We start from the raw sequence: 25,358 nt of genomic DNA, 5'->3' as shown, positions 1-25,358 counted from the left end.
CCCGATATCAGTTTTGCATGTCAACATCTTAGCCAGTTCTTGTAAACTCCTTGTGTTCCTCATATGCAAGCTGTTTTACATCTCTTGAGGTATTTGAAAAGGACTTCTGACTTTGGGCTATTCTTCCGTAATTCTTCTGACCTTTCTTTAAAAGTATATTGTGGTAGTGATTGGGCTTCTTGTGCTGATAATAGAAGATCTGCAACTGGTTTTTGTGTTTTTCTTGGTGATTGTTTGGTGAGCAGGAAATCCAAGAAGCAACTTGTGATCTCTCTTTCTTCTGCTGAAGCTGAGTACATGGCCATGAGTAAAGCTACAATTGAGGTTACTTGGCTTTCAAAATTGTTTTATGATTTTGGTCTTCCTTCTTCTTCTCCCCATCCTTTGTATTGTGACAACTATGCAGCTTTGCACATTGCCCACAATCCAGTTTTTTCATGAGCGGACTAAGCATATAGAGCTGGATTGTCATTTCGTCAGAGGCAAGATTGGTGATGGGCAAATTAGCTTGGGTCATGTATCTAGTGATGCTAAAGTTGCTGATATTCTTACCAAGCCCTTCCTGGACCTGCTCATCATTTTCAACCTCCAACTTGAGGGGAGGCTATTAGAGTATTAGATAATGACTGATGCTATCTTTAGGCTATTGTTATAATTTAGAATTGGCCCATATTGTATTGCTTTGTAATTGGGTCACCGGTCAAGACCCTATTTATAAGTTCCCTTCTCATTCTTGTAAAGACATATTTTCATTTTTTACTCAATAGAAAATATCTGTTTTTCTCAGGTCATGAACCGTATCTTAAATTTTGTCATTTCCTCTTTAAATCTCTGTACTAAACAGACATCACCTAAAATGAGGATTTCTTCAAGATTTGAGGTGCGATTAGTTCTAATCATACAATTTAATTTGTTTAAGTTTGAGGTGATGGAATCGCGATATAGTGGAATCTTAGATAGACTTCTCAAATAACAGAAGGAAAAAAACAGATAAATTGGTGCATTATTCTTATACTATTACTTAGAGAAATTAAACAAATTATAATAGAATTGGACAAGGCTTAAATTTGTGTCTTGTCACCAGCCACCAGGTCCACCATACAAAACCATATGTTTCCAATCACCCCCAGCATTTTCAACATCTACGGCGTTGTATAAATTAGGACTATCTACATGTGTTGTCAATTTACCTATGTCTATATTTTCGTCTTTATCGCTTAAAATTGTAATATTTCTACAATATCCATCACGCGTAGTGTTTCCTACAGGGAAAGAGCCTGAACCCATGGGCGGTTCAAGTATTCCAGGTGGACTATATACCACTCCGCCAAATTCAACTCTTGTTGCAAAATACACAAAATCATCAAACACCTCTTGAGGCCAAAAACCAATTGGTGTATGAGTGTTTGTAATAAAAAACCACCAATTTCCATTGTTTAGGTCCTGTTTTCAATAGAAAACAAAATGGTTAATAAATAAAGTTATTTGTGCTTGAAGGTACAACATATATATGGAAAATAAAGTTACCCAATTTAAGTAAAAAGCCAGGTCATATGTCTTCACTCCAGGTTGTGAAACGGGAGAAATTACTGAATCTACCGCTATTTCTGTATTTATAAGTACAAAAGCAGGACATAACAAATTGAAACAAGAATTTGTACCATCCTGAAAAAAAAAATGAAAATCAACATTTAAGGGACCAAAAAACTTATAATATAAGAAGCTAACTGATCTTACTAGTAATGGGAGACTTACGTCGAAATGTATGTATAACCTAGTATTATTGTCGCCATAAAGAGTAGGGTCAACCTGAAGCAAAGAAAAAGGATAGATATGTGAGAATTGAGTTGTAATTAACTCACTTTTCGAGTTATTACCTTGTATTTTACAAGTATAAGGTTAAACAACAACGACCCAGTAAAATCTCACAAGTGGGGTTTGGGAAGGGTAGTGAGTACACACAGAGGCGGAGGTAGCTCTTCGGCTGCGGGTTCGGCCGAACCCAGTAATTTTGATCCAAATCTTATATTTATCTTAAAAATTCGTTGAATATGTAAAAAATATTAAGTTAGAACCCAGTAACTTCAACAAACTAGAATCCTCAACCCATAAGAATCAAGTCCCGGCTCCGCCTCTGTGTACACAAACCTTACCCTACCCTGATGGAGTAGAGAGGCCGTTTTCGATAGACCTCGGCTTAAGAAGATGGAAAAGATGAGAAGAGACAATATATCAGTACCATCAACAAAAATAATAGCAATAATAACAACATCACAATAAAATAGATGAAACGTAATAACAATAACCAGTAAATAAGGCTCGGTGTTATGAAAAATTGAAGGATAGTGTGAATACAACATTAACTAGGAGCCGTCTAAGACCAACCATATCAAACTAGCCTCACCCCCAGTACGAAAGTAGAAAAATGTTCGACTACCTCCTAGCCTACCACTGTACCACAAGTATACAGTTCATATTTCTTAATTCTTTTTGAAGGTGATTGAGGCCAGAGGCGGAGCCAGGATTCCAATTTTATGGGTTCGGAATTTTAGTCGTCTTAAGTTACTAGGTTCTAAATTAATAATTTATACATATTCAATAAAAATTTTAAGATAAATATAGAGTTCAAATAAAAGCTACTGGGTTCGGCCGAACCCACTCTCGACACTCTGGCTCCGCCTCTAATTGAGGCATCATATGAATTAATGTTAAATTTATCAAATAAAATACATGAAAATATGTTTATGTTTACAGGATAAGATGTACATAATTGATTTGACTTACTCTCCAACCAGCTTGTAGAATATTTGACCCTTTAATAATTTTTAATCGACATGCACTATGTTGTTGACCTTCGACATGAGGATTATATACGGCTGCTGCCATGGAAGCTCCTCCAAATTTGTTGTTTGGATTATCGTCATCAGTATGAACAGTCGCAATCTGAAGAGAATAAACAACAATATGATTTAGAAAATTCCACATAGACATGAGATATCCATCTCAAAACTAAAATACAAAAACAATAAAATAAAACAAAATAATTTAATCTGAATAAGTATGATTACGTACCTTGTACCCTTGCAAAGGTTTGTATCTTCTTCTTTTTGAATCAATGGAGTTTTCCCTCTGTGCACAAGTAAATTAATATTATACAAGATGTTATATTAGAAATTTAAATTTAATTTAGTGCGTGATAGGCGCAACGAATCTTTCATGTTTATAAGTTATAAATTATCAATGACAATCAGAGGCAAGTCTAGGATTCGGACTGTACGATCATGGCCTACATCCGCCATGAAATATTGAAAATAACATAATCTTACATGAGTAAGTGGACTGTCGACCATGACATTTTCTGCTGGTGGCATAAGTTTATGTCTAATAAGATCTTCTTTGGTTGTTCTTCTTATTGGAACAGTTCCAACAGGACAACCTCCGTCTGGTAATTCTATTCCTGACAGCTTATTACTTGTTGACATAGTTGAATCGCTCTCTTTCACAAACAAAGATGGTTTCATCTGCTCATCCAAAATTTCTTTTTATAATTCATCACTTATTTTCAGAATTAAAAACAAAAATTGATTGCAGGAGTATATAGTGGAGGTAAACCTGAGGATGGTAATTGTGATTTTTCAGTAATAGATGATCAAATGCAGGTTGTTTGTAGAAGTCCACACAATCATATATATCTCCAAATTTAGTCTGTTGATGAAAAAATCGAAATATAAATGATTTACATTATACCAAAGAAGCAAAGAGTATAACTAGCAGTGTAAACATACAAAGTGGGCTTACGGTATGAATTTAAAGTTAATGAAAAGGTCATTTGAGAAAACGAAACAATTATCTCCAAGTAAGTTAGGTTAATGGTAACAGAGATATCAGAAATTCAAAAAGAACGAGAAAACTTAAACAAAAAATAAAAAGAAAAGGAAAGAATACGCCACAAAATACAAAGATAGTCACAAAAAATAAGCTATTGAAACACGTACCTTAATCGTTTTAATTGCAGGTTTATTTAGAAGTTTCAGGCGCTTCTCCAACTCTAACTTGTCTTGATTGGGTAACTTTCTTCCTCGAACCCCGTCATAGCTCGAGCATAGATAGAGCATAAACAAAAATTGTTCTATAATTTTTCGATTCATTATCATTTTCTACATCATAAAAAAGAAGGTTCGCTGTTAAATGTGTATATGAAGGATATGATTTCTTTCATATACATAAATTGCTAAATGAATAAAAACTTTAAGGGCATTCTCTAGCTAGTATGAACGCCAATACGTGGGTAGTGAAGAGTGTAGAAAATAAGAAAAAAAGAAAAAGAACATCTTATATAGAACCCAATCATTCATAAAATTTCATATATATCAAACTAAATTAGTAAATTAAAATTAAAATAGTATGAAAAAAGACTACCACTTACTTGATTCACCAATATTCTTGAGGTTGAATATTTCTAGCTACTATCACGAAAATTTTATACTTATTGGGATTTGAAGTGTTTTCAATTATTAAACAAATTAATCGAGATTAAGTAATATTAATATATAGAGAAGATTTGACGTGTAGAGGTATTAAATTAAGATTGCCTAATACTTGTATGTTCTTATACTCTTACCTTTTGTGGAGGGAAAAGTGTGAACAAATGCAATGAGGTTAATTACCACAAGGAGATTATTTAACTAAAATGAAAAAATATTTCCATTTTTGAAGATTTATTTCTTTATTGAATGGATATTGATTGACCTCTAGAAAAGAAAAGTTCATGAAGCCAATTTTAGAAACTCATCAATGAGTTTTTCGAATATCAAGACACTAGTGTCATGGAGCTGGAAACTTTTAAATGTTACTCCCTCCAGTTTCAATAATTGTCCAATTTGTTTTTTTATTTTGGTTCAAAATAAGTGTCCAATTATGTAATCAAGAAAAAAATTAATTTATTTTTACAAAATAACCCCTATGTACATCCCTAAAAAAAATTCTTACTCGTCACATTAAATGTTTAATTAGGGGTAGATTAGTTATAGTAGGTATTTTTCTATAGAATTTAGTATTTTCTTAATGGGCTTGCTAAAAGCAAATTGAACACTTATTGTGAACCGGAGGGAGTAGTAATTAGTTAAATCGGAAAAAGGGCCTAAAATTCCCTTTTACTATATGAAATAGGACATCAAAGCCCTCCGTTAAAAGTTGGCCCCTTAAATGCCCTTGCCGTCTAAAAATTGGCTAAAAAATGCCCTTCTCCACTAACGGAAGACATGCAAATCCACGTGGAATTACATTTGCCTATTTAAAAACATAGAAGGACATTTTAGACCCTTTTCGGATTGTACAAGGTCATATATGAATCAGTTATAGTAGTCAATTCTCAAGCACTTCACACCATATCAGTTTACTCACACACCTATTTGAGATCAACAACGCTATAATTATCACAGCAAATAATTCAATCACAGACACAAACTAATTATCACAGCAAGTAACTCAATAATATACAAAAACATTCAAATGAATGGAAATGGCTTCATTGAATCTTTGCACAAAAACATAAATTTTCATTACATACAACAATTAAGCCACAATAACACTACCATTGCATATCATTTCCCCTTAATGCAAAGAACATAACAAAACATCCCAATATCACACAAAAGAAAATCCACGTCTTCTTCCGACATTTAGCATCACGCAGAGCTGAGTACTCTAAATCAACCACTTTCTTCATTAGAACATTTCTTACCAATTCCAAGGATTCTATTCCACCATGATCGACGAGCATCATAACATTCTCAAGATCGGCAACTTTTCTTTGGAGTACATTTCTTTCACAGATTAGAGCTTCCTTCTTCTTCTTTAAGCTGCACATAAGATTTGAAATTCTAGGAGGAACCTCCTCATCTTGCCATTCCCAATAGGAATATTTTTCATCCTAAAACCAAAAAAAAAAAAGAAATTACAGTCAAATCGACAAATTTACATACCTCATGCTTAGGGCACTTGAAAAATCTTCTCCCAGCATTTAAAGGAGTCCACACCATGAAATAATTAGCAGCAAGTCCACAACGACACCTCCAAATCGACCTATTTAAGCTACTCGAACTTTGCGACATTGTCTTAGAGAAATCTCCAAAACAAACTGATAAAGATGAAAAATAATTAAACCTAAACTAGAACCCAACTCGAAATCGACAAGGTGACCCAATTAGTAGGAGATATCAGATATCAATGAAGGGTCTAAAATAGGTGTGTGAGTAAACTGATATGGTGTGAAGTGCTTGAGAATTGACTGCTATAACTGACTCGTATATGACCTTGTACAATCCAAAAAGGGTCTAAAATGTCCTTCTACGTTTTAAAATAGACAAATGTAATTCCACGTGGATTTACATGTCTTCCGTTAGTGGATAAGGGCATTTTTAAGCCCATTTTCAGACGGCAAGGGCATTTAAGGGCCAACTTTTAATGGAGGGCTTTGATGCCCTATTTCATATAGTAAAGGGGCATTTTAGGCCCTTTTCCGTAGTTAAATTAACCCATTATTTTCTCTGGTACCACCTATGAAATTATCCTATTATTTTTCAGACACCATTCATGAAATTACCTTAATTACGAAACTTTAAAGAGTCAATTACTCAAATGGTCAGTCAACTATCTCAAATTATCTCCTAAAGTCACTTTTCTTTCGTTTGTAACAACAAAGTCACTGAACTATGTCTGTTGCATTCAGAAGGTCACTCAACAAGATTTTTCAAATTTTGGATTGTCAAATACCTATTTTACCCTCTAAATTATAAATATTTATCTTCTTTTATTTTTTTATACAAGCGAAACTCCATGACACTGTCTTAAAGTTTGAAGTATCTTGAACTATCTCCTTCTCAAACTGATAAATATTTTAACTCTATGAATATTTTCTGGAGTATGAATTCTACGTGTTCAAATTTCGTAAAACTTCCTGGAGTTTTCCGTGTTTCGATTAGATTTTTTTTTTTTCAAAACTTTATTTTCGTATTAAAACGGTAAAACTTTGAATAATTTTCAAACAATGGTTAAATATTGACGAGAGGTCTGAGAAGGAACTATTGTGAAGTCTGAATTCCCTCATGTGCTTCAAATTAAATTCCTTCCAAGACACTACGAACGGGCCCAAAGATAGTGGCGCGAAATTCAAAATTAACCAGATTTTACCATGAGTAATTGAAAAATAGTCACAGTTTCAATCATGTATTTATCAAATTGAAACGAAAGTGGCTTTTGCAGTAGAGAGAATTGTTTAGCACTGTTAATTTACGACCCAAACAATTCTGATGAACAATAGATCCTACTTTAACACTCAGGGGTGAAGCTATGCTCTTCTAAGGGTGGTCAATTGGCCACCTTTTGTCAAAAAATTTATATAAATAAAATATTAGATTTTATGGGCATATAATATATATTGAATACCCTTGACTCATGCGTGCTCACCAGGTCCACCATAAACCATCACATGTTTGAAATAATCCCCACCATTAGGAATATCTATAGCATTGTATAAATTAGGGCCGTTTGCATATATTGGCAATTGACCTACATTAATATTGTCACCCTTATCACTTAAAAGTGTAATATTTCTGCAAAATGCGTCATATAAAGTGTCTCTAATGGGAGAAAATCCTGAACCCATGGAAGGTTCACGTATTCCTGGTGGACTATATACGACTCCGCCCCACTCAACTCTTGTTGCAAAATAGTCAAAGTCATCAAACACCTCACGAGGCCAAAAACCAATTGGTATATTAGTGTCTGTGCTGAACAACCACCAATTTCCTTTATTTTGGTCCTATTTTCAAAAATAAAAAATGGTTAGCGAATAAAAATTGATATTGCTTTATGCTTGAATAAAAAAAAAAAACTTACCCAATTTATTGAAAGTCTCATCTCAAATATTTTCTCTCCACGTTGTGAAACGGGATTAAGTGCTCCATCTATAACTACTTCTCGGTTTACAAGTACAAAGGCAGGACATAACAAGTTGAAACAAGCATTTGTACCATTCTGAAAGTATGAAAAGAAAAGTTTGAGGGAGCAAAAGAAATTACAGAAAATACCTAAAAATGCCACTCAACTTTCAAAATGGTCTATCCATGTCATCCGTTAAAAAAATGCTCATTTCCATGCCACTGTCGTTACAGAAATGGCCCATCCATGCCATTATTGACTAACGGCAGTGGCATGGATGGGCCAAATAAAAATTGAGTCGTTAGTCAATAATGGCATGAATGGGCCAAATGTGTAACGGCAGTGGCATGAAATGAGCATTTTTTAAAGAATGGCATGAATAGACCATTTCTCAATGTTGAGTGACATTTTTAGGCATTTTCCAAAGATATTATGAAATATATAAAAAGCTAACTAATCATACTAGTTGGGAACTTGCCTGGAAATGTATGTATAACCTAGTCGCGTTGTCACCATACAAGGTTGGGTCAACCTAAAGTAGAAAAGAAATAATGTTAATTATAGCTCTTTTCTTTGTTTAAATATGTAGATAGGAAAAGAACTAATTCCCAGTGAAGAGTCTCATTTGACTTACTCTCCAACCAACTTGTATAATATTTGTTCCTTTAATTATTTTCAAACGACATGCACTATGTTGTTGATCTTCGACATGAGGATTATAGACACTAGTTGTCATCGCGCCTCCTCCAAATTTGTTATTTGGATTGTCAGCTGTATGAATGATTGCAAGCTGAAGGGAGTAAAAATATATAGGATCACTTAAATTTGAAAATTCTTCACGAAAAGCTAGGAATAATTTAAACATAATTTAAATAAATATGATAAATCATGATATTTACCTTGTACCCTTGCAAAGGTTTGTATCTTCTTTTTTTTCGAATCAATGGAGTTTTCCCTCTGTGCAAAAGTAAGGTAAGAATATAAGATATATTATATTAAAAAGCTGAATTTAAATTGTGATAGCAAATGAATCTTTGGCATGTTTTATTTATAAATTATAACTAGCAATAAAATATAGTGAAATATGAATTGTATTGGAACCAACTTTGTCAATTGAAAATAACACAATCTTACATAGGTAAGTGGACTGTCGACCATTATATCTTCTGGTGGGGGCAAAAGTTTATGTCTAATAAGATCTTCTTTCGTTGTTCTTCTGATAGGAACAGTTCCAACAGGACAACCTCCATCTGCTAATCTTATTCCTGGCAACTTATTACTTGTCGACATAGTTGAATCGCTCTCTTTCACAAACAACGAGTTCATCTGCTCATCCAAAATTTCTTTTTATAATCATCACTTATTGTCAAAACTGAAAATAAAAATTGATTATATTGGAGGCAAACCTGAGGATGGTAATTGTGATTTTTCAATAATGGATGATCAAATGCAGGTTGCTTGTAGAAGTCCACACAATCATATATATCGCTATATTCAGTCTGTTAATGAAAAAATTGAAATATTAATGATTTCATTATATCAAAGAGGCAAAGAGTATAATTAATTAGCAATGTATACTTAAAAAAGTGGGCGTATGAAATGAATGTCGATTTTAATGAAAAGGCATTTGAGAAACGAAACAATTATCTCCAAGACAGGTAATTAATAATATCTCAAAACTGCACACACTGAATAAAGAACGGGAGAACTTAAAAATCGAAAATAAAAAGAAACGGCAAAATTAAGTTACAAAATAGAAATGTAATCACTAAAACAAGTTACAAAAAACAATTATGGCAATTTAACTATTGAGACACGTACCTTAATCGTTTTAATTGCAGGCTTATTTAGACGTTCTAGTTGCATCTCCAACTCTAGATCTTCTTGTTCATCGGATAACTTTGTTCCTCGAACCCCATCATAAATCAAGCACAGAAAGAGAACCAACAAAAGTTGTATAATCTTTCGATTCATTACCATTTTCTACCTCATAAAAAAGAAAGTTTACTTTAAAAAGATGTGTGTGTATAGGAAGATGATTTATTTCAAATAAATAAATTGCTAATTATTTTTACAAGTCGATGACTTATTCTAGCTAGTAAATGTCATCTAGAAGAATGAATGTCGATATATGGGTAGTGAAGAGTGTAAAAAGGTAAGAAAAAAGAAAAGAAAAAGAGCATTTAATATGGAACCAAACATTCATAAAATTTCAGATATATCAAATCAAAGTAAATTAAAATAGTAGAGAAAAGACCACCAATTACTTGATTCACCATTACTCCTGAGGTTGAATTTTTCTATCTGCTCTTGCCTAAGCTACTATCAAGAAGATTTTATATTTATTAGGATTAGAATTATTTTCAATTATTTTTGGTAATAATATCCATAGAGGAGATTAACTCATCTTGTGTAAGAGTATTAAAGATTGTCTAATACTTCTATGTTTTTATCTTCTTATCTATTGTGGAGGGAAAAGTGTGAACTAATGCAATGACATTACCATAAGGAGATTATTTAACTAAAGTGGAAAAATAAGTTCCATTTTTGAAGATTTATTTCTTCATTGATTAATGGATATTGATACACCTCTGGAAAAGATTTTAGAAACTCGTTTGTACGCGGGAAAAATCGGGGGCATAATGCTTTGAAGAGTAAGTCCCGAAGTCACAGGATCTCGGTTCGGCCGCTTCCCTCGAGATTTATCGACGCCTCGCCCGGATCAGGCGTCGGCCAAGGTCCTGATGAGCGAAGATACCCTCGCTCGAGAGAATGCATCGGGGGGCCGCCAGCCTTGTCAAAATAGCTCGACGCCAATCCTCATGCGACATAAGAGAAACGGGCTATCACATCTCTTTCTTTTTGTACTACGTATTCCGTACTAAGTTTGGGGCGCCCCTTTTTCTATAAAAGAGGGGTCATCAACACCTTGTAGTCCATCTCCAACTATCTTAAGAAAGCAATAATACTCCCCCCCCCCCTCTCTCTCTCTCTCTATCTCTTCTAAGATATTTGTCTCCATCGACCTCGAGGTCACTTTAAAACTTTATTATTTCACCGTGTGTTCTTCATTAATATACTCAAAATCGATAATATAGAGCTTGGCTCAACCGTATTTTTACTTGTTATCCCTTCCCCGACTACCTCCGATAAGCCCGAGACAGGCTCGAGGCTCGGCCCCGAAGCATCTACTGGCCGGCTTTTCGCCCAGGGAACGTCCCCTTACTGGTTCGGTTATTGCTTTGTTTAGATCAATCTCCATCGTTTTACTTCACGTTTCGACACTAAACACCCCCACAAACTAGCTCGAGAATAGATCACGTATTTTTAGAATCCCATTTAATTTACAAATTTAATTATTGTTACAATTTTCACGTTAAATAGTTTGGCGCCCACCGTGAGGCTAAATATAATAGTGATTATTTTCTTGCTAGTTTCGTCACTCAAACATACGATACCTTTCACACATTTTCTTGCCCGAGATCATTTGATAGCAGGTGGAAATATCCGGCTCGATAAACAGAGTTGAGAACAATATTCTCGAAAACCATGGGGAAAATGATGTGGCTGTCCCGGCCGCCGGAGCACCCCCGCAGGAGCTTGGTGGCATTCCCGGACCAATCCTGGTGGACGCAGATTCGCAGGACGCTCAGCAAGTGGACGAAACTTCTTGCTGCAACAGGAGCATACGACACGACGACCAACATGAAGCACAAAAAACCCCGGCCCGGGAAGATCAAGAAGTTAGTCTTCATGTTATTTTTGAAATGTTGCAGGCATAACAGCTAGCGATTTCTCAGCTGTAGAGCCACCCAAGAACCCCCAGCACGGTAGCACTGGATACATCTCCCCCGCCGAACGGGTACTCGAAAGATTAAGCAACAACTGATCGTGGCTGATCCCATCATCATAAAAATGCTCGAGGATCTTACCAAAAGAATCGAGTCGGGAGAAAGGATGATCGCAGCCAACGACAAAAGGGTCGAGACCTACAACTCTAGGGTCGATCAAATCCCAGGTTCTCCCCCGGTCCTTAAAGGTTTGGACTCAAGGAAATTCATCCAAAGGTTGTTCCCTGAAGAAGCAGCCCCGAAACCTATCCCGAAGAAGTTCAGGATGCCAGAGCTCCCTAAGTACAACGGCACCACCGACCCCAACGGACTCGTCACTATGTACATTTGCATAGTAAAAGGCAACGACATAAAGAGCGACGAGATTGAATCTGTACTGCTGAAAATTCGGAGAAACACTTTCAAAGGGGGCCATGATGTGGTACCATAACCTGGCTCCCGACTCCATAGATTTGTTCGCCATGTTAGCAGATTCTTTCGCGAAAGCACATGCCGGAGCCATTAAAGTAGCAACGAGGAAGTCTAACATTTTCAAGATCAAGCAGAGGGAGAATGAGATGCTGCGAGAATTCGTGTCCCGATTCCAAATGGAGCGGATGGAGCTACCACCAGTCTCCAACTATTGGGCGGTACAGGCCTTCACCCAGGGCCTGAACAAACGAAGCTCCATGGCTTCGAAGAAGCTGAAGCAGAATCTGATCGAGTACCCAGCCGTAACTTGGTCATACGTCCACAACCAGTATCAATCAAAGATCGGAGCGGAGGATGACCAGCTAGGGGCCCATCGGGCTCGTTATACCCGAACAGACTCCTAGCGAAAGAAGTGAAACTAATCAAGGAAAGGTACCAATTGTACCTCGAAGACAGGAGGAACACCCCAAGGCGCAACCTGCCCTACAACGATCGGAGAATGGATCGGGGACAGGATCCTCGAGGGATCATCAATAGGGACAAATTCGACCGAGGCATGGAACCGACCAACGCACCTCACTTATCAGAGTATAACTTCAGCGTCGACCTATGAGACATCGTGTTCGCTATCAGCAAAATCCAGGATGTAAAATGGCCTAAACCAATACAGTCAGACCCGTCGTAGAGAAATTACAACTTGACGTGTGAGTTTCATAACACGCATGGTCACGAGACCGAGGATTGCCATCAACTGTGAGAAGAGGTAGCCCGGCTACTCAGCAAAGGACATCTCCGGGAATTCCTCAGCGATCGAGCCAAACATCATTTTCGAGATAGGGAGGCGATCAAGAAGAATGAAGTAAACGAACCACAACACGTCATTCACATGATCATGGGGGGTGCTGATACCCCGTAGGAACCCATGATGAGGAAAACCAAAATATCCATTACTAGGGAGAAACGGACTCGGGGATAAAACGCCCTGGTAATCTCATAACAACGCCCTGGTAATCTCCTTCCTAGTGAATTCTTTTTAGGTAAAATGTGTACTCGTGGATCCAGGTAGCTCAACCAATATTATCAGATCAAGGGTGGTAGAACAGCTCGGCCTGACCGAACGGATCATGCCCACCACTCGAATCCTCAACAGGTTCAACATGGCAAGCGAAACGACGAAGGGAGAAATCAACATCCCCATCACCGTGGTTGGTACGACCCAAAACACCAAGTTCCATGTCATCGAAGGAGACATGAGGTATAACGCCTTGTTCAGACGATCGTGGATACATTTCATGATAGCAGTACCGTCCACTTTCCACCAGATGATAAAATTCCCGACGAAAGACGGAGTTAAAACCATCTACGGGGAACAAGACGCGGCAAGGGAAATGTTCTCAATACACGACGCACCATCGGCCCCGGTATTCCCGCGTCCGAAATAAGCCCACAGGCGAATCGAGCCTCGTCACCAGTCAGGATAGGCAAAATGAAAAAATAAGAACCCGTACTTCATACCCGACATCGGGCAATCATAGCAAATCAGCTCCGGAACACCGCCGACGTATCTTGTCCCAAGGTACCGCCACTTTCTTTATTTTATTTTTAAATAAAAATTAACCCTCGTACAGGCACTCGACCAAAGATATCAGGACACTGGCACTATCAGAAGACCTCGAGACCCCCCAAAAAGAGTTGCGCCCATTGCACTCTTTTCCTTAGGCCGAGTTTTTTATCCCAAAAAAAAGAAAGGGTTTTTACCGGTAAGGTTTTTAATGAGGCAATGCCCGCTAAGCTACCGGGGGAAAGAATCCGCAAAATCGCTCGGAGCCATCCTAACTACCAGCGCCCGAAGCAGCCAGGGGCATTCCCCCTGAAAATCCACCGGACTCATGGGAGCACCAAACAAAGGTCCCTATAGGGAAATAATGTACCAGGCCAAAATGTTCGATATAGCCAAACCTCGCTAGGACGAGGAGATGTATCATTCTGTCTGGCAATCAAAAATACCCCCATTCTTTTTATGAGAAAAGGGAAAGGCTCCTAATCAAGGGTAAGGCAACATGAAAATCGACGAAACAACCCGGCTTGGCCTAGGAACCGGTCGTTTCCGCGCAATAGCACACATATCGCATCGATGGGCCAAAATGTATCTCCAACGCCTTACTATCCAAAAGAGGAACAAATCGCAGTATACTCCCAACAGGAAATATCTCCATCAAATATGTCCCGAAACACTCGGAGACTTAAAGTAACTCGACATCCACTCTATCTCGGGGTCGAAACTCCGGGCTCACAAAGCCCTCGCAAATGCAACTCCGGGCACACAAAAAGCTATCTTCAAGCTTTAGCGGGACTCAATATTTCGTAAAATCATCTCCAATCACCACATACTAGAAAATCTGAAATTGTAAGACCCTAACGGGCAGCCTCGGCACAACCAGATCTATTCTCCATACACTGTAAGAACTCAACAGGCATGGCAAACTGTAAGACCTTAACATGCATGAAAGGTCCCACAGTCTAGGCTATATGTCGCATTTGTAAGAATCCCAAAAGGGCATACCCTTGGCGTAGATGCCTAGAACTGCTTCTCGGGATCAAAAATGGCTCTGGCCAAATGCACATGACTTCGGTCATAAATGACTGCTACAGCCCAAAAACACGACTCGAGGACGCCCGACTGTCATTAAAAAATCATCTGAATCTACTTCGGAAAGAACCAGTTAAAAATAGACTTCCCTCAACAGGCAAAAAACACGAGTCCCAACCACGTCAGCTCCAAAATCGCAAAAATGTTGATAAACTCGACCTATGAGCTATGAACCTTCCGAGGTGCTCAAAACTTTACCGACTACGACTTGATATCAAAGTTCTTTTAGAACTGACGACGGGTCAGGCAAACACATTCAATAAGACCTTAACTAGAGAAAACAAAGCCTGTAGAGATCCCCCGGGCCTCATATCAAAAGGTCTCTACGACCAAACAACGTAAGTGCCATTGTTGCCGACTAAGCATGCCTCCAGGCCTCACATCGAAAGGTCTCTACGACCAAACAGCGTACGAGCCATTGTCACTGGCTTGAAAATTAACAACTTGAGGATTAAAATGAGCTCGAATCGTAACCCAATTCGGAGACCGGATCCAAAATAGTTAACCAAGCAAAGCCTCCGGGCCTCATACTAAACGGTCTCAATGACCAAGTAACAGAAAAAGCCACCTTCGTTGGACAAAAAAGATTTGTGGATTGGTTACAGCTCGGGTCGTAACGCTACTTGGAGACTGGGCCCTAAAAATTGCAACATGCTCAAGGGCATGAAATTGATACTATTACCACCAACTGAAACTCCCAGAAGGATTAAAAGGTTCATTAACAGCTCGAGCCGCAACACGACTCGGAGACTGAACCTGGAAAATCGCCAGAAAAGCAGATCATCCTTGCTAGACAAAATTGGCTCAAGGGTAAGTTAAGCACGAGTCGGATTCCGACTCAAAGATTAAACCCAAGGATAAATCAATCCCAAAATGCCTAAAGGCACAAACACCGCTATCACCGGCCAGAAGCTCTATAAAGATTTGGGGATCGATTGCGGCTCAAGTTACAGCGTGACTTAGAGACTAAACTCAAAAGTCGCAGAAAGCCTAAGGGCACGACGTAAATACCAGCATGCCGGCCAGAGTATCACGAAAAGTCGAGGCTCAAATTCAGCTCGAGCCACAGCACGACTCGGGAACCGGGCCAAAGGGAAGTTTGACCACGGATGCTTCTAAAAGCATAAATGATATCATTGGCAAACGCCGATACAAGCAAGAAATACTCGGAGACTAATAAAACTCGAGCCACGACATGACCCGGAGACTGGGGCCAAGAAGAATCGGGATGTCAAAAGAATCAAGAAGGTCTGAACCAAGACCCGCCTCAAAGGACCCAACTCGAAACGGCTAGGCTAAACACGCGAAGCCCCGACATATCTGATCAAAATCGGACTTATGAAGGCCCGTCCATGCACCAGAATCAGCCCGCCCGGGCTAAAACAACAAAGGTATCAAAGAAGAAAAACTCCAAACATTTCTTTATATACATATATCATGCACGAAAGGCTCCCTTTCAATCTACAGGCATCCTACGACTATGTCGAAAACAAAACAGCAAAGAATGATAAAATCTATGCCCCGCGCCGAAAGGAATACAGCTTGTCAGGATTCACCCTCTACTGCCTCAGCAAAAGACAACCAAGCTCCGCGATTGTCCCGCTACACTAGCCCAAGCGGAATATTCCTCTTCGCAGGCCACATGGAAACATCTTCATAGTCGCCCCTCGACAAATTGGGCCACCCAGCTAAAAACTATTTCGGCTTATCCACAATAAGAAATATCCTCACCTGATGTATCTCGAAATACCCGGAGACTGAAATCGAAGGCGATCCAACCTCAAACATGCCTAAAGGGATGACCCGAATAACAACTATCAATGGTCGAGGTAGGTCTCCGAACCGCCCGCCCGCAAAACCGCTTTAGTTTAGGAGCGCAAAGTTCCATCTCCCCCCGCCCATGAAGGCGTATAGGATCCGGATGGCCAACCAAAGCTCGAGCCATGGCACGAATCGGGGACTATTGTCACACCTCCTTTTTCACTACACCCGTAAGGGCATAAAGGAGTTTTTCCGCTTAAAGGACATTAGAACGGGATTTATTATAAGGATTTCAGAGTCGCCACTTGGGAGATTAATGGTGTCCCAAGTCACCATTTGAATCCCGATCCGAGGAAAATATGACTCTGTTAACAGTCTGCGAACCAAAAATCCGAGTAAGGAATTCTGTTAACCCGGGAGAAGGTGTTAGGCATTCCCGGGTTCCGTGGTTCTAGCACGGTCGCTCAACTGTCGTGTTTAGCTTATTCATCTGATTTTATTACATGACAAACCTATGTGCCGACTTTTACTTTTAACCGCTTTTATTTAATTTTTAAAGAAAGTTGAACGTCGTTTAAAACGTGTCTTTGGATCGTGTCACATGAAATGCACCCGCAATCCTAAACACATTTCATTCAACGTTTTGGAATTTGATTTGGGTCACATGAAATTCACACCCGAGTTTAATTAATTTTATTAAAAATTGCACCTCAAGTATGTAACGCGTTGTTATCTTTGGGGGAGGCCGTAAAATTTGCTAAACGGACCATCCCAAATTCTAAATATTTTATTATAACCAGTTATTGAGGGCCCCGCAACTTTGCATTATATTTGGCGAGGCTCGTCTCATTTTTTATTTAAAGTCTACCCTAAAGTAAACTATGATTTTCTATATTATTTGTCTAATATTAAAGGAAAAGGCCTAATTAGTTAGTATTATGAAATTCAGGTCTCAAGTTCAAGTCCGGATCCAAACAAGAGGAAACACCTTTTAGTTTGAACCCGCTACCTAACTTAAAGCCCACAACCTGTCATTTAAGTACTAACAAATCAATGGCCATTTCAGTCTTGGGCCTAGGGAGCCCAAACCAAACGACACATGCGGGCAAGACAAAATTTCAACCAACCAATATATTGGGCTTGACATCAATTCACACTAGACAGAGGATAGACCAGTGAAGCTTGGCCCAGGTCCAAATAGACAAATACTTATGACAAGACCTGGGCCTTCAACCCAAATAACTAGGCCCAAAGGCGCAGGGGAGATCTGATAGCCCAAATAGATAAGAACATCTACTAGGGGTGGGCGTTCGGTATTTCGGTTCGGTATGTAAGAATTTCGGTTCGGTATTTTAGTATTCAGTTTATCAATTGTGTATACCAAATACCATACCAAAATATTTCGGTACGGTTTCGGTTTAACAATCAATGAATAATCAATGTTAAGTGCTAACAGTGCATATACACAATTGAAATTTTCACTCTAAAAGAATATATTTTCCGATATATAACAGTGCACAACTGCACAATGTGCACATGGCTGAAACAAGAATAACATATTATATTCTCTTAATTGTGGCTGAAACCTAAAACCCCTGTTATGTGAATATGTGATAACCAATTCACAATTTCACATGACTTAAGAATAATTGAAAAGCAAAAGCTGAACAAGACAACAACTTCTTTACAATCTGGCAATCTGCAGTTGCAAACTTGCACGCCAGTATACTCAATACTGTATGTTATATTATACAATATTACAATCTGCAGTTCTGCACAATGCACAATGAATTTGGCGTATACTGTAGTTGGCAAAAGCTGGCCAACTGCACAATGCACATTACACAACTATATTAAAAAACTTAAACACAAAATACTTAACACAGTCCAACAAGTCCAACAACTTAAACACAGTTAAACACAGTCCAACAAAAACAGTCTTAAGTATTAACACTTAAACACAGTGCAACACAAATAAGAGCTTGCACACATTTAGGAGTCAATGAACTTCTAAATGAATCAAGAATACGACCACCAGTGCTAAATGCGCATTCCGACGCCACACTAGAAATTGGAATTGTCAACACATCACGAGCCAACTCCGAAAGAATAGGAAATCTAGGAGCAATCATGCCATCAACCTCATCCATAATCAGAACAGTCTTCTGATGGTGCAATCTACAATCATCAACATGGATTATGGCATATCATACTTCTGATACAAACATTCAAAAAAGCAGAGGTTTACCTGCCAATATTAGCACCTAGGGATTCATTGCTAACAAGTTCTTTTATGGAATTTGCAGTACTACCACCAATTCCTTTCTCAATTTTTGAATCAGCCTTTCCACGACTATCACTAGCATTTACCTAAAAAAAATAAAGGTACTGTTATATTAATCCAACATCCAACAAAAAGAAAGAGTAAGTTAAAATGCGCATTCGGTTGAATACTTTTTTAGATACTCTCCAAACAAAGAATTCATATAAGCATACACCTCAACATTTATTTTCTTCCCTTTTTCCTCCCCAAAAAGTTCTTCAAGTGCTCCCTCAACATATTCAAATTTGTTACGTGGATCCAAGACGAAAGCAATAAAAATCATTTTATTCATCTTTTCAGGCTCACCCCAATACTTCTTGAAAGGCTATAACGAATTAACAATATCTTTCCAACAGATGCAGTAGCAGTCTAATACTCTAATGTAACTGCAGTCTGCAGCTAAGCAAAAGCTAAAAAGGCTAAACAAGCCATTAACATTTAACAATATCCTTTTCTAGCCATCTATAAATAAATAAAAAACCATGGCCATTACTACTCAAGTGACAAGTCCACACTCCACAATTATTTAAATCTTTCCAAACCAGCAACCATAAGAATGTCACAACAAAGAAGACTAACAGTGAATTCACTCAACTGTCATCATCCTAAAGTGTCTATCACAAGAAAAATGCAAGGAAAGTTCTAAAAATCAGACCTAAACAAAGTAATCATATGGTAAGCCTAACATATAGTCGTGTACTCACAACTGTTATTATACAAGCAAATGAATTAAACAGCATGAACGTGATACAGATGATATTTTCCTACTAAAGGGAAAAGCTCGGAACAGCAGTTCATTCAATCAGCAGTACAACCAAAAGAAAGCAAAACATACCTTTGAAATTGAAATTGAATCGAGCTCGGAACACTAGAACAGGACAGCAACGTCTTCGACACTTTGTTTGCCCGGAATTTGTGAGGAGTGAGGAATCAAATCGAGCTGGAAATCGCCGCCTATAACCCTAAATTAGTTTGATGCAGAAAATCGAGCTGGGATGAGAATGAGATGAGATGAGACTTACAAAAGTAGTGAAGTTAACCGGTGAAGATGACATGAGACTCGAGCTCGACTGTCGACTGGTCGTAACTCGTAAGTCGTAACTCATAGACTGATATCCTAAGCAGTCGATTCTCGTCTAGACTCAGCACTCGCAGACTGATATCCTAGACTCGCAGTCGATTCTCGTCTTCTTCTTCTCGATGATATCCTTCCTAAGCAGTAATCCCTAATGGGTAATGGCTAATGGCTGCCCTACTTTGATGAGAATGCCTAATTTGATTCTCGACTTGGGTCTTGGGTATACTATTAACTGACTTGGGTCTTGGGTAATTGATTGGGATTGGGCTTGGGAGTTGGGGGAGTTGGGCCTGGGTGGGTGGGATGCCGGGAGACGGTATTGGATTATGGGGCATGGGCTATTAAATAGGTAATTGGGCTTAGAACTTAGATATAGTCATATATATTATATAGGTTCACCAAAATTTCGGTATTTCGGTGTACCGAAATTGTAAAATTATAGTACCAAAAACCGAACCGAAATACCGAAATACCGAAAATTCAGTACCGAATTAGACCGAAATACCGAAAAAACCGAAACCGAAATACCAAATTAATTTGGTTCGGTTCGGAATTCGGTTTTTCGGATTTTATTCCCACCCCTATCCTCTACTGAAATTGATTCTCAACGGGTCTAAATGCACCAAACGTTAAGTGACCGAATTTTAATTACAGTTATTTTTCTTACTGACTTTAACTTGAATTTTCCAATACTATTAATGAGAAGCCCCAAATGGAACGTGATTTACAAACACAAAATGGACCAATTGTTTTTGAATTAGGCAATCCAGGTCATTACACATTATGTAAACATGAGGTTAGTATCATATTTTACTACTCACGCAGACTTGAAATAATGACCAAATCATTTATACTAAGTGAACAACAGGCTGGAAATAATGACTAACACTGGCAACCGGATTCTATTTCTGATGATTTCGACTTAGTTTCCATTTCAAGGCTATGATTAACACATAATACTAATGACCTGTATTATGACTACTAATTTTGAAGAAACAAACACAAATCCATTCACTTAACAGTCTGATATTGTAATTAAACAGTATGAATACAAGCTACATAAATCAAATGTAAACTAAGCAGGTACAGATTGTAGATCGTCCCTTCAGCAACTCAGATTCCACTTCAGCAACTCAAATACAAAGCTACATCCATTCAGATTTGAGTATGTACCTGGAATTTGAAATGCAATGAGTAGAAAGAGGAGAGAATCAGCAGCAGTTAGCAAGTGGTCACAAGCAGCCCAATAATAGTTCAGAACTCAAAATATTTCAAAATCAAGTAGTATCGGCAGGTCAGACCAACACCCAATCGAACTAGTTCAAACATATCCCAAATGCACCCAAAATGAACCCAGTATCACTTAAATCTTCCCACAAACCAGAGCTTCACCAAAATCAAGCTAAGTAGACCAAAATACTCAGAATCAAACTAGTTAACCTCCACAGAAATTCAGCAAACCAGTAGGATACTACGATCACTTACTAAAATTGAAATTAGCCTAAAATTCCTAACGAAACAGTAACTTTTTTTGTGATTTTTGAGTTTTTTCTTGTTTTTGATTTTTGAAATCTGGGTTTCAACTTCAGAGCTGAAAAAAAACTAAAGAGAGGGAGTTTTCTTTTTTGGGGGGATTAGATAGCTGAAAAACCTTGGGAATTTTCAGGGAGTCTAACCTTGTAATCCAAGGTACTAAACATGCCTTTTATAGGCAGAAAAGGGGGCAGAAGGTTCTGGAAACATTTACTCATTTTTCCCTTTCTTATTTCAGAAATTATTGCTTAATCCCTGAATTTTTGGCTTGTTACTGAAGATTCTGCATTAAAAATGCAGAAACTTACACTAAGGCCCCCTTCTAGAAGGCCCTAGGGTGTTCTTTTACCTATACAATACCTATACTACCCTTATTTTGGTTTTGGAATTACTATTCTTAACAGATTACATCATTTCCCATGCCCAAACTGCCCTTACGTGCCCCCTGAAATTACTAACCACCCAAACCCCTTTATCTTTGCTACAAATTCACCATGGTTAATCAGAACTAAACTATTCAGCTACATCCAACCATCCAACCTTAAAACTGAATTAAAGAATAATTAAACCTTCTAATCAAACTATCAGAATACTAATTCAATCCAAACAAAATCCAACAATGTTCAACAAACTTGCAACCACATTTAAACTTAAAATCTAAAATTCCCAAACCAAGATGGAAAAATGAAACACACTTACTACAAACACTTACAGAAATCAAAAAGAAAACTACCAAATTCATAACTAAAAATTGAAATCAAAGCGAAGAAAACCTAATTAAATCGAATTCGGCTAACTAAATAGAACTAAACACTGAGAAAATCAAAAATACAGTAACGCCTAGAATTGTAACAGAAGCATGATCAATTGGAAACAAATCAAAAACTTCATTAAACCACTAACAACAAGAACCAAACTAATAAAAACCAAGACTAATAAGAAAAAGAAAGAGAAGAAAACTTACTGCTAAATCTTCATTTGGACAAATTCATCGAAATTGGTTTTCTAATTAATGTTATATGTTTATAAAACATATAACATCAATTAAGAAACCACTTGACGCCTGAAATCCCCAAAACAGCTTCAAATCCATAACCCTAAATTTGACATGCGAGCCCTTGCACTCAGATTTGAAGGATTCTGGGTAAGTATTAGTGATGAGGGAAGGAATACGATCATCTGGTATCAATTTGGTGGGAAAAAATGGGCGGCGGCTAGGGTTTATCAACTTCGAATCAGGATTCGAAACCTTTGAGGTTGATTTGAAAGAAAAGAAAGGTAGATTTGGCATGAGAAGGCAGAGACGATGTCAGGGTGTGATTTTGGTGGCCGTTGGTGTAACTAACGTCTTGGCCGGAATCTTCAAATTAAGATTCGACCCGGTGAGGTCTGATTCGAGGGAAACCGGGTGCACAGTTGGAAAGAGAAGATCGAGGAGAGTTACTGGTGTATTTTTGGTGGTCATCGGCGTAGTTATCGTCCTCCCCGCCAGCGAGTTTTAACGGAGAAGATGAGGGCGGGTGAGGATCCCTAGGGTTTGGTTGGAGATGGAGGAGGGGGCTTTGAGGGTGGGGGTGTTATGTTTCGGACAAATTTATATTAAAATATGGGGGTTTCCTGGTCGTTTGATCGAGTTACCTCGACGGCCAGGATTGAGGTTAAAAGGGAAAACGATGTCGTTTCGGTTAAGGGGGAGATGGACCGAGTGAGGTATTCAATTGGGCTGGGTGTGGGGATGTTCGGATTGGGCCAAACTCAGACAACTAAAGAAATTAGCCCAATTCGGGTTTCTTATAAAGAACCCTTTCATTTGTTTGATTTCTCTTTTATTTATTTTATTTATATTTGTTTGTTTTTTTTTTCATTTTGTATTTTTGTATTATTTTTCTGATTTTATATATATGCAAAAATTAAAATTAAAATTAAAATCAAGTCCTAATTTATTTCAAAGCTAAATTAAAAACTACTTTGTAACGAATTCACAATTAAAACAATTAAAAAGTGAATTATTTTTGTTATTTTTTTCATATTTTGTTCTAAAAACAAATTAATCCCTAATTAACACTAAAAATATGAAATTAAATCCTAAATGCAAATATATTTTTGTATTTTTCATATGAATAAAAATTCACAAATAAAATGCAACAATTACCAGAAAATGCCACAAAATTCACAAAAAATTGTAAAATAATAAAGATATTATTTTGTTTGAATTTAGGAATAATATGCTTAGGGAAAAAGTCACGTGCTCACAACTATTCCCAAAACCGGCTTACACGATCAAAAGCAACAACAGAAAAAAGGTACGAAAGGAATAAAATCTTTAAAAGTTCTTCTTATATTACATGCAGAAAAAGAAAACATTCCCCGCATACAGGCGCACCCTGTGCGCGCCGGAAATAAAGTTACGAAACAAGGGAACCTCTATTTCTGTGCCAAAGGGCTACAATTCGCCAAGATCGCCCTTTTCAACGCCCACGGAGAGTGACCGAGCATCACGTTCATCCGCCCTTGCTTGGGCCAATTCCTTCAAAGAAAATGAAGCCCCCCATTCCAGCCTTCTTGAGTATCTCTCTTCATGGTAGGCAGCAGACGTATTCCTTGATCCTTTTCACGATCAAGGGCTCACCTCAACTCGGATCGAGCATCACAACTTCCTTTATGCAACCTCCATCCCGCGATCATCCTGGTTCGGCTTAAAAGCCGTTTTCGCCCGGGCATGGGTTGCCTCGGCCCTGACCTACAAAGAAATTAGGTTCGAACTTCTCAATCATATCCTCCCGGACCCTGGCATTATCACAGGTCAAGTAAGGTTAGACCTCGAAGGTAGGGGTCCTAGCCAAAATTCTTATCTCCTCCGAAACCCGGTGCCTGCGCTCGAGTCCTCAGCTCCCCGCAAACAATTCTGGCAAAATTATCATCGCCCATAAGGTACTGCAAAAAATCTTCACCTTTTTTCTACAGCTGATAGAAAGGAGGCCGACTAGAAGGATAGAAGATGCGAAGCAAGCTGCAAAAAGTTACCTGCTCCACCAAATAGCTCCAGAAATTCGAGCTTGACCTCAGGTATAATGGGCCCCAACGGCGTCCGACTTAGTCAATGCATTCCCCTCAGGAGCATAAAGCAGCCTTGCCTTGACAAAAGGATCTGGCATACCACATGCCTCATCATCAACACTGCCCGCCTAGGAACCTACAGGAAAGGCACATTCGCACCCCTAAGGAACCACCCAACGCCGACAGACTCCCGCAATAGAGAAAGGAAAGAGCAGCCACTGAAATTCGTCATCATCAAAGATAGAACCGGCAGCACACTAGGTATGCTGCCTGAGGGACACCCTTTCGCCCTTACGGACAACTAACAAAAGGTACCAAAGGCACGGCACCTATGCCCGGAAGGAGCGACTCACCTAAAAATCGGTCTCTGCCCCCTCCGAATAAAACAGCCATTAAAGGCAGGACCCAACGGCTCCTAAGGATGCAACAACAACCAGGAACGCCAGTCGTCAGCTCCATCTCCTAAAACGGCATAAAAGTCGGCCTCGGGAGCCCCCATCATTGTGAAGTAAAGCTCCTTAAAGCCAACAACACCTCCACCTCCACAGCGTCAGCACACAAGGGCATGTGTCCGAGAGACGGCCAGCAGACGCAATGACATTTTGATGAGCACTCTCATGGAATGATCTCTGGGCTACGATCAGGGTGACCTAATTACAGGTAGATCTCCACCCAAAAGCCGCATTTGGGGAGCCGGCAGTGCCCCTAAACTCGCCAGCCCTCAGACGAGCCTCCTATCAAAGGCCTCCGTAA

The 25,358-nt window shown here is 38.6% G+C and overlaps 1 protein-coding gene and 1 long non-coding RNA gene across 2 annotated transcripts; both read right to left on the bottom strand.

Moving 5' to 3' along the window:
* Positions 1–1,077: 1,077 nt before the first annotated feature.
* On the bottom strand, positions 1,078–9,921 carry LOC107832443 (uncharacterized). The gene is made up of 18 exons (XM_075256816.1): positions 9,763–9,921; positions 9,348–9,440; positions 9,076–9,267; positions 8,848–8,898; positions 8,576–8,731; positions 8,420–8,473; positions 7,900–8,037; positions 7,468–7,822; positions 5,985–6,139; positions 5,744–5,932; positions 3,996–4,157; positions 3,613–3,705; positions 3,327–3,521; positions 3,073–3,129; positions 2,785–2,943; positions 1,756–1,809; positions 1,528–1,665; positions 1,078–1,443 (listed from the first exon to the last, which is right to left on the bottom strand). The coding sequence occupies exons 1-18, from the start codon at positions 9,919–9,921 to the stop codon at positions 1,078–1,080; spliced, it is 2,766 nt and encodes a 921-aa protein (XP_075112917.1).
* An 8,818-nt stretch (positions 9,922–18,739) lies between these two features.
* On the bottom strand, positions 18,740–19,860 carry LOC142182499 (uncharacterized). The gene is made up of 3 exons (XR_012711307.1): positions 19,773–19,860; positions 18,863–18,984; positions 18,740–18,792 (listed from the first exon to the last, which is right to left on the bottom strand). It is a non-coding gene; the product is annotated as an uncharacterized LOC142182499 (long non-coding RNA).
* Positions 19,861–25,358: the final 5,498 nt, after the last annotated feature.

The sequence above is a fragment of the Nicotiana tabacum genome, chromosome 7 (genome assembly GCF_000715075.1).
Source record: "Nicotiana tabacum cultivar K326 chromosome 7, ASM71507v2, whole genome shotgun sequence".
Classification (NCBI taxonomy): Eukaryota; Viridiplantae; Streptophyta; class Magnoliopsida; order Solanales; family Solanaceae; genus Nicotiana; species Nicotiana tabacum.
The sequence above is the reverse complement of the archived record's forward strand: the minus strand, read 5'-3'. Positions and strand labels throughout refer to the sequence as shown.